Source organism: Oncorhynchus nerka, linkage group LG13 (assembly GCF_034236695.1).
Source record: "Oncorhynchus nerka isolate Pitt River linkage group LG13, Oner_Uvic_2.0, whole genome shotgun sequence".
Lineage (NCBI taxonomy): Eukaryota > Metazoa > Chordata > Actinopteri > Salmoniformes > Salmonidae > Oncorhynchus > Oncorhynchus nerka.
The window spans coordinates 97788350-97797988 of NC_088408.1; the positions used below are offsets into that span (position 1 = coordinate 97788350).

Consider the following 9639-nt stretch of genomic DNA (forward strand, 5'->3'; position numbering starts at 1 on the left):
GTAGCACAGAGAGTAACACAGAGAGTAACCCAGAGAGTAACCCAGAGAGTAACACAGAGAGTAACCCAGTAGCTCTGAGAGTAACACAGAGAGTAACCCAGAGAGTAGCACAGAGAGTAACCCAGAGAGTAACACAGAGAGTAACCCAGAGAGTAACACAGAGTAACACAGAGAGTAACCCAGAGAGTAACACAGAGAGTAACCCAGAGTAACCCAGAGAGTAGCACAGAGAGTAGCACAGAGAGTAGCACAGAGAGTAACACAGAGAGTTACACAGAGAGTAACCCAGAGTAACTCAGAGAGTAACCCAGAGAGTAACCCAGAGTAACCCAGAGAGTAACCCAGAGAGTAACCCAGAGTAACACAGAGAGTAACACAGAGTAGCGCTGAGAGTAACACAGAGTAACATAGTAACACAGAGTAACACAGAGTCACGCTGAGAGTAACACAGAGTAACATAGTAACACAGAGTAACACAGAGTAGCGCTGAGAGTAACACAGAGTAACACAGAGTCACGCTGAGAGTAACACAGAGTAACACAGAGTAACATAGTAACACAGAGTAACACAGAGTCACGCTGAGAGTAACACAGAGTAACATAGTAACACAGAGTAACACAGAGTAGCGCTGAGAGTAACACAGAGTAACATAGTAACACAGAGTAACACAGAGTCACGCTGAGAGTAACAGAGTAACACTGAGATTATAAATACTCCATAGTGTGAGGATGGGTCAGAGTCACCAGGTTAGAGAGTTTTATTGTTTGTTTTGTTCTTCCAGTTGAACCAGCCGCAATATTTTTAATTAACGTTAAACACTAAACGGCTTCGGTAGAAAAAAACACACATATAAAAACTCTCAAAAAAAGAGCTTCAAAATAAATAACTTTAAATTACTTGAATAAAAAACTAAAACACATGAAAAAAAGCAACAAACACCCCTGGATGTACAGAGTGATTTAACGTGCTTGGTATGGCTCTGCTTGGAGTGTGTGTGTGTGTCTGTGTGTGTCAGTGTGTGGTGTCAGTGTGTGGTGTCAGTGTGTGTGTGTCTGTGTGTGTGTGTGTCAGTGTCTGTGTGTGTGTGTCAGTGTGTGTGTGTGTGTGTGTCAGTGTCTGTGTGTGTGTGTCAGTGTGTGTGTGTGTGTGTGTGTGTCAGTGTGTGTTTGTGTGTCCTTGTGCGTGTGTGTGTCAGTGTGTGTCAGTGCGTCAGTGTGTGTGTGTCAGTGTGTGTGTGTGTGTCAGTGTGCGTGTGTGTGTCAGTGTGTGTGTGTGTCAGTGTGTGTGTGTGTGTGTCAGTGTGTGTCAGTGTGTGTGTGTGTCAGTGCGTGTGTGTGCGTGTGTGTGTGTGTCAGTGTGTGTGTGTGTGTCAGTGTATGTGTGTGTCAGTGCGTCAGTGCGTATCTGGCAGCAGCAACAGTGTTCTTCATCAGCATTGCGACCGTCATAGGCCCCACCCCTCCAGGAACTGGCGTGATAAACCCCGCCTTCTCCTTCACCCCTACAGAGACACAGGGGGAAAACAACCTGTGTTAGCCTGTGGGTCATGCCCTAATACCCATAATGCTCCTGAGCTAAAGCCTAGTCATTTAACTAGGTGAGTTAACACATCTATCATTCAGGTCTCTGACGAGGATACAGTACATTCCAATAGTATTCAGACCCCTTGACTTTTTCCACACTTTGTTACATTACAGCCTTATTATAAAATTGATTACATTTTTATTTATTTTTTTATCTAGAAATTTGAACAATATTAATATTAGGCATTAGGGTTAGCAGTGTGGTTAAGGTTAGATTTAAAATCAGATTGTGTGACTTTGTGGCAATGCCAGCTAATGACCTCTCTGCAGAGCTGCCTCCATCCAGCACAACATTCATGAAAATAAATGTTAACCTGTTCTATTTTTTTATTTATTTAACCTTTATTTAAATAGGTCAAGTCAGTTAAGAACAAATTATTATTTACAATGACGGCCTACCAGGGAACAGTGGGTTAACTGCCTTGTTCAGGGGCAGAACAACATATTTTTACCTTGTCAGCTCAGGGATTCGATCTAGCAACCTTCCGGTTACCGGCTCAAAGCTCTAACCACTGGGCTACCTGCTGGTTACTAATCCAACACTCTAACCACTAGGCTACCTGCTGGTTACTAGTCCAACACTCTAACCACTAGGCTACCTGCTGGTTACTAGTCCAACACTCTAACCACTAGGCTACCTGCTGGTTACTAGTCCAACACTCTAACCACTAGGCTACCTGCTGGTTACTAGTCCAACACTCTAACCACTAGGCTACCTGCTGGTTACTAGTCCAACACTCTAACCACTAGGCTACCTGCTGGTTACTAGTCCAACGCTCTAACCACGAGGCTACCTGCTGGTTACTAGTCCAACACTCTAACCACTAGTCTACCTGCTGGTTACTAGTCCAACACTAACCACTAGGCTACCTGCTGGTTACTAGTCCAACACTCTAACCACTAGGCTACCTGCTGGTTACTAGTCCAACGCTCTAACCACTAGTCTACCTGCTGGTTACTAGTCCAACACTAACCACGAGGCTACCTGCTGGTTACTGGCCCAACACTCTTAACCACGAGGCTACCTGCCTTTAACCACTAGGCTACCTGCCTCTAACCACTAGGCTACCTGCCTCTAACCACTAGGCTACCTGCCTCTAACCACTAGGCTACCTGCTCTAACCACTAGGCTACCTGCCTCTAACCACTAGGCTACCTGCCTCTAACCACTAGGCTACCTGCCTCTAACCACTAGGCTACCTGTCTCTAACCACTAGGCTACCTGTCTCTAACCACTAGGCTACCTGCCTCTAACCACTAGGCTACCTGCCTCTAACCACTAGGCTACCTGCCTCTAACCACTAGGCTACCTGTCTCTAACCACTAGGCTACCTGTCTCTAACCACTAGGCTACCTGCCTCTAACCACTAGGCTACCTGTCTCTAACCACTAGGCTACCTGTCTCTAACCACTAGGCTACCTGCCTCTAACCACTAGGCTACCTGCCTCTAACCACTAGGCTACCTGTCTCTAACCACTAGGCTACCTGCCTCTAACCACTAGGCTACCTGCCTCTAACCGGAAGTGGTTTAAATCCAGTTGTGTACCTTCGAAGTCCACGTCGCCCACCAGCCGTAGTTTCCCTGTGGTCCGGTCCTGGACACGGTTAATACCCACATCGATAACCGCTGCCCCCTCCTTCACCATGTCTACTGTGATCAGCCCAGGCACACCTAGAGGACACACACACACACAGGAAATGAACACACACACAAACAGGAAATGAACACACACACAAACAGGAAATGAACACACACACACACACAGGAAATGAACACACACACACACAGGAAATGAACACACACACATACACACAGGAAAGGAACACACACACACACACACACACACAGGAAATGAACACACACACACACAAACAGGAAATGAACACACACACACACAGGAAATGAACACACACACACAGGAAATGAACACACACACACAGGAAATGAACACACACACACACACACACAAACAGGAAATGAACACACACACACACAGGAAATGAACACACACACACAGGAAATGAACACACACACACACAGGAAATGAACACACACACACAGGAAATGAACACACACACACACGAAAGTCGCTAACCGCAACATGTACAGCTAATATTAAACGTTGATCCTCAAATACACACACACACACACACACACACACACACACACACACACACACACACACACACACACACTAGTTCTGTGTGGACATGACACTGGCTGGCAATCACCAGGCATACTTCAGTCGTTTTTATAATGTTCACCTGCAGCAATGTTACAGACAAGGGAGAAGGGAAGGAGAAAGAGTGAGAGAGATGAAGAATGCAACAATCTAAGGAAGAAATTGAGAAACCTGTCCAACCAAAAACACAGAGACCCAGAAAACCGGAGTCTACGCCTTCACTCTGGTGAATCACTAAAACAATACAGAAATACACTACGGAAAGAGAAGGAACAGCGCGTCAGAAATCAGCTCATTGTAATGGAAGAATCCATAGACTCCATAGAAAACACTAAACAAACAACAACATAACGAATTATCTATCCAAAATGGAGATGTTTGGCTAAACCACTTATCCAACCTTTTTGGCTCTATAATATTAAAGACTACCAGAACCCACTGGATTCTCCAATTACCTGAAATGAACTACAGGACAAAATACAAACCCTCCAACCCAAAAAGGCCTGTGGTGTTGATGATATCCTTAATGAAATGATCAAATATACAGACAACAAATTCCAGTTGGCTATATTAAAACTCTTCAACATTATCCTCAGCTCTGGCATCTTCCCCAATATTTGGTGCCAAGGACTGATCACCCCAATCCACAAGAGTGGAGACATATTTTACCCCAATAACTACCGTGGAATATGTGTCAACAGTAACCTTGGGAAAATCCTCTGTATTATCATTAACAGCAGACTCGTACATTTCCTCAGTGAAAACAATGTACTGAGCAAATGTCAAATTGGCTTTTTACCAAATGACCGTACAACAGACCATGTATTCACCCTGCACACCCTAATTGACAACCAAACAAACCAAAACAAAGGCAAAGTCTTCTCATGCTTTGTTGATTTCAAAAATGCCTTTGACTCAATTTGGCATGAGGGTCTCCTATACAAATTGATGGAAAGTGGTGTTGGGGGAAAAACATACGACATTATAAAATCCATGTACACAAACAACAAGTGTGAGGTTAAAATTAGCAAAAAACACACACATTTCTTCCCACAGGGCCGTGGGATGAGACAAGGATGCAGCTTAAGCCCCACCCTCTTCAACATATATATCAACGAATTGGCGAGGACACGAGAACAGTCTGCAGCACCTGGCCTAGAATCTGAAGTCAAATGTCTACTGTTTGCTGATGATCTGGTGCTTCTGTCCCCAACCAAGGAGGGCCTACAGCAGCACCTAGATCTTCTGCACAGATTCTGCCAGACCTGGGCCCTGACAGTAAATCTCAGTAAGACCAAAATAATGGTGTTCCAAAAAAGGTCCAGTCGCCAGGACCACAAATTCAACTTCCATCTAGACACCGTTGCCCTAGAGCACACAAAAAACTATACCTTGGCCTAAACATCAGCGCCACAGGTAACTTCCACAAAGCTGTGAACGATCTGAGAGACAAGGCAAGAAGGGCATTCTATGCCATCAACAGGAACATAAAATTTGACATACCAATTAGGATCTGGCTAAAAATACTTGAATCAGTTATAGAACCCATTGCCCTTTACGGTTGTGAGGTCTGGGGTCCGCTCACCAACCAAGAATTCACAAAATGGGACAAATGCCAAATTGAGATTTGCATTCAGAATTCTGCATAAATATCCTCCGTGTACAACGTAAAACACCAAATAATGCATGCAGAGCAGAATTAGGCTGATACCCGCTAATTATCCAATTCCAGAAAAGAGACGTTAAATTCTAGAGCCCCAGGACAGCAACACAATTAGACACAACCAAATCATAAGAAAACAAAAAGATATTTACTTGACACATTGGAAAGAATTAACAAAAAAACAGAGCAAACTAGAATGCTATTTGGCCCTAAACAGATTGGACACAGTGGCAGAATACCTGACCACTGTGACTGACCCAAACTTAAGGAAAGCTTTGACTATGTACAGACTCAGTGAGCATAGCCTTGCTATTGAGAAAGACCGCCGTATGCAGACATGGCTCTCAAGAGAAGACAGGCTATGAGGTGGAAACTGAGCTGCACTTCCTAACCTCCTGCCAAATGTATAAACATATTAGAGATACATATTTCCCTCAGATTACACAGATCCACAAAGAATTTGAAAACAAATCCGATCTTGATCAACTCCTATATCTACTGGGTGAAATACCACAGTGTTACATCACAGCAGCAAGATGTGACCTGTTGCCACAAGAAAAGGGCAACCAGTGAAGAACAAACACCTCTGTAAATACAACCCATATTTATGTTTATTTATTTTCCCTTTTGTACTACAACACTGTATATATATATATATATATATATAATATGACATTTGAAATGTCTTTATTATTTTGGAACCTCTGTACGTGTAATGTTTACTGTTCATTTTTATTGTTTATTTCACTTTTGTACATTTATCTACTTCAATTGCTTTGGCAATGTTAACATATGTTTCCCATGCCAATAAAGCCCATTGTATTGAAAGAAAGAGAGAGGGTGTGTGTGGGGTGTGTGGGGGGGGTACCTGCAGCTGCGATGACGATGTCCGCCAGACGGGTCAGTTCCTTCAGCTGCTCTCTGGGGGTGCACCTGTGGGCGATGGTTACCGTGGCATCACCTAGGAGGAGAGGAGAGGGTTTAGGATGTCTGTCTGTGTCTGTCTGCCAGTCAGTCTATCTGTGTCTGTCTGCCAGTCAGTCTGTCTGCCAGTCTGTCTGCCAGTGTCTGTCTGTCTGCCCGTCTGTCTGCCTGTGTCTGTCTGCCAGTCTGCCAGTCAGTATGTCTGCCAGTCAGTCTGTCTACCAGTCAGTCTGTCTGTGTCTGTCTGCCAGTCAGTCTGTCTGTGTCTGTCTGCCAGTCAGTCTGTCTGCCAGTCAGTCTGCCAGTCCGTCTGCCTGTCTCTGACATAATAGGATTGATAATATGCCAAATGAATCTGTCTATTTGTCAATGGGTTTATTTTTCAGTTTAGACTCCATCAAGTTCATTTTTATAAATAACAAAGTAAACAGACTATTAACATTATGGACTGGAGTGTCATTAACTCCTTTCTCTGGTGACCTCTTCCTCTGTTGTGATGACCGTATATTTCTCTAAGTTACTCTATAAAGCCCCATTGGCTCCAGTAGGCCCAACCTCACCCTGGACCTATCCTAGGTACCTTGACCCAGCGCAGCCAACCTCACCCTGGACCTATCCTAGGTACCTTGACCCAGGCCAGACAACCTCACCCTGGACCTATCCTAGGTACCTTGACCCAGCGCAGCCAACCTCACCCTGGACCTATCCTAGGTACCTTGACCCAGCGCAGCCAACCTCACCCTGGACCTATCCTAGGTACCTTGACCCAGGCCAGACAACCTCACCCTGGACCTATCCTAGGTACCTTGACCCAGGCCAGGCATTCCAGAGCAGGGTGGGATCAACAACCAAGCCAAGTCCCAGAGCGGGTGTGTGTGTGTGTGTGTGTGTGTGTGTGTGTGTGTGGGGGAATAAATCTTACAAAGGTCAGGAATGAGAGACAAGACCCGGCATGGTAAACGACTAGATTGATACCTGATGTGGTGCGTCTGTGTGTGTGTGTGCGTGTGTGTGTGTGTGTGTGTGTGCGTGAGAGAGAGAGAGAGAGAGGGAGTGAGAGTGAGGGGGAGTGTGTGAGAGAGGGAGTGTGTTAGAGAGGGAGTGTGTGTGAGAGAGAGAGAGAGAGAGAGAGAGAGAGAGAGAGAGAGCGAGGGGGAGTGTGTGTGAGAGGGGGAGAGGGAGTGAGAGTGAGAGAGTGTGTGAGAGAGAGAGAGAGAGTGTGTGAGAGAGGGAGTGTGTGAAAGAGGGAGTGTGTTAGAGAGAGAGGGAGTGTGTTAGAGAGAGAGGGAGTGTGTTAGAGAGAGAGGGAGTGTGAGAGAGAGGGAGTGTGTGAGAGAAAGAGAGTGTGTGTGTGTGTGTGTGTGTGTGCGTGTGTGTGTGTGAGAGAGAGGGAGTGTGTGAGAGAGAGAGAGGGAGTGTGAGAGAGAGAGGGAGTGTGTGTGTGTGTGTGTGAGAGAGAGGGAGTGTGTGAGAGAGAGAGAGAGAGAGAGAGAGAGAGAGGGGTGTGTGAAAGAGGGAGTGTGTGAGAGAGAGGGAGTGTGTGAGAGAGAGGGAGTGTGTGTGTGAGAGAGAGGGAGTGAGAGAGAGAGAGAGAGAGAGAGGGAGTGTGTGAGAGGGAGTGTGTGAGAGAGAGGGAGTGTGTGTGTGTGTGTGTGTGTGTGTGTGTGTGTGTGTGTGTGTGTGTGTGTGTGTGTGTGTGAGAGAGTGAGAGAGAGAGAGAGAGAGTGTGTGTGTGTGAGAGAAAGAGAGAGAGAGAGAGAGAGAGAGAGAGAGAGAGAGAGAGAGAGGGTGTGTGTGTGTGAGAGAGAGAGAGAGAGAGAGAGAGAGAGGGAGTGTGTGTGTGAGAGAGAGAGAGGGAGTGTGTGTGTGCAACTTGGTGAGGAGTCCAAATTAAAGTGAGTTTCTGTCAAAACTAGTAGAAACAGGTTCACAGTTGATAGAAATTCCTCAAGCGTGTGTGTGTGTGTGTATGTGAGAGAGAGAGGGATGCTTTAGTTCAGGGTTGTTTCATTTAACAGCTGTCCACACAGTATTGTCTCATCACCAGCATGGTGCACCATTCCACTTCCCTCACCCACTTCTTTCTACGACCATATATGGGACGACAGGTGGCCCCCTCTCTCCTCCACCTCTACCCTCCCTCTCTCCTCCACCTCTACCCTCCCTCTCTCCTCCACCTCCCTCTCTCCTCCACCTCCACCCTCCCCTCTCCTCCACCCTCCCCTCTCTCCTCCAACCTCCCCTCTCTCCTCCACCCCCCCCTCTCCTCCACCCTCCCCTCCCTCTCCTCCACCTCTACCCTCCCTCTCTCCTCCACCTCTAACCTCCCTCTCTCTCCTCCACCCTCCCTCACCACCTCTCTCCTCCCTCTCCACCTCTCTTCTCCACCTCTACCCTCCCTCTCTCCTCTACCCTCCCTCTCTCCTCCACCCTCCCTCACCACCTCTCTCCTCCCTCCCTCTCTCCTCCACCCTCCCTTCCCTCTCTCCTCCACCCTCTCTCTCCCCTCTCACCTCCACCCCCTCTCTCCTCCACCCTCCCCTCCACCCTCCCCTCCCTCTCCTCCACCCTCCCCTCTCTCTCCTCCACCCTCCCTCTCTCTCCTCCACCTCTCTCTCTCTCTCTCTCTCTCCCCTCTCACCTCCACCCCTCTCTCCTCCACCCTCCCTCCCTCCCTCCCTCTCCTCCACCCTCCTTTCCCTCTCTCCTCTACCCTCCCTCTCTCTCTCCTCCACCCTCCCTCTCCACCCTCTCTCGTCCCTCTCACCTCCACCCCCTCTCCCCTCACCTCCACCCCTCTCTCTCCTCCACCTCCACCCTCCCTCTCCTACACCCTCCCCTCCCTCTCTCCTCTTTCTCCTCCACCCCCCCTCTCCTCCACCCCCTCTCCCTCTCCTCTCTCTCTCCTCCACCCTCCCTCTCCACCTCTCTCTCCCTCTCACCTCCACCCCCTCTCTCTCCCCTCTCACCTCCACCCTCTCTCTCTCTCACACTCCTCCACCCTCCTCCACCCTCCTCTCTTCCAAGAATGTGTACATGCATTGCAACAGTTCTTGTTGGAACAATAGGTGCAGAGATATTTATTTTATTAATTTATTTTATTCATCATTTCCTTCACTTGAAGCCCTTTTGTAATAAACAGCTTCATAACGGGGAAAACCGCGGTGGTGCAACATCAATGTACGTACGCACACACACACACGCACGCACACACACACATACAATGTACGTACGCAAACACTCCCAGGCGGGGTACATTAAATATACCGTTCCTTGCAAATTACC

At 47.3% G+C, this 9639-nt stretch overlaps 1 protein-coding gene across 1 annotated transcript in view; it reads right to left on the bottom strand.

Annotated features, from left to right (window-relative positions):
* Window positions 1–739: 739 nt before the first annotated feature.
* LOC115117167 (bifunctional methylenetetrahydrofolate dehydrogenase/cyclohydrolase 2, mitochondrial-like) overlaps window positions 740–9639 on the bottom strand; it is a 19255-nt gene continuing 10355 nt past the window's right edge. Inside the window, exons 6-8 of the mRNA XM_065026888.1 lie at window positions 6299–6391; window positions 3131–3256; window positions 740–1501 (exon numbers count right to left, since the gene is read on the bottom strand). Coding sequence (XP_064882960.1) covers window positions 1386–1501; window positions 3131–3256; window positions 6299–6391 — 335 coding nt within the window. The 3' untranslated portion in view covers window positions 740–1385. The remainder of the gene's footprint in view (window positions 1502–3130; window positions 3257–6298; window positions 6392–9639) is intronic.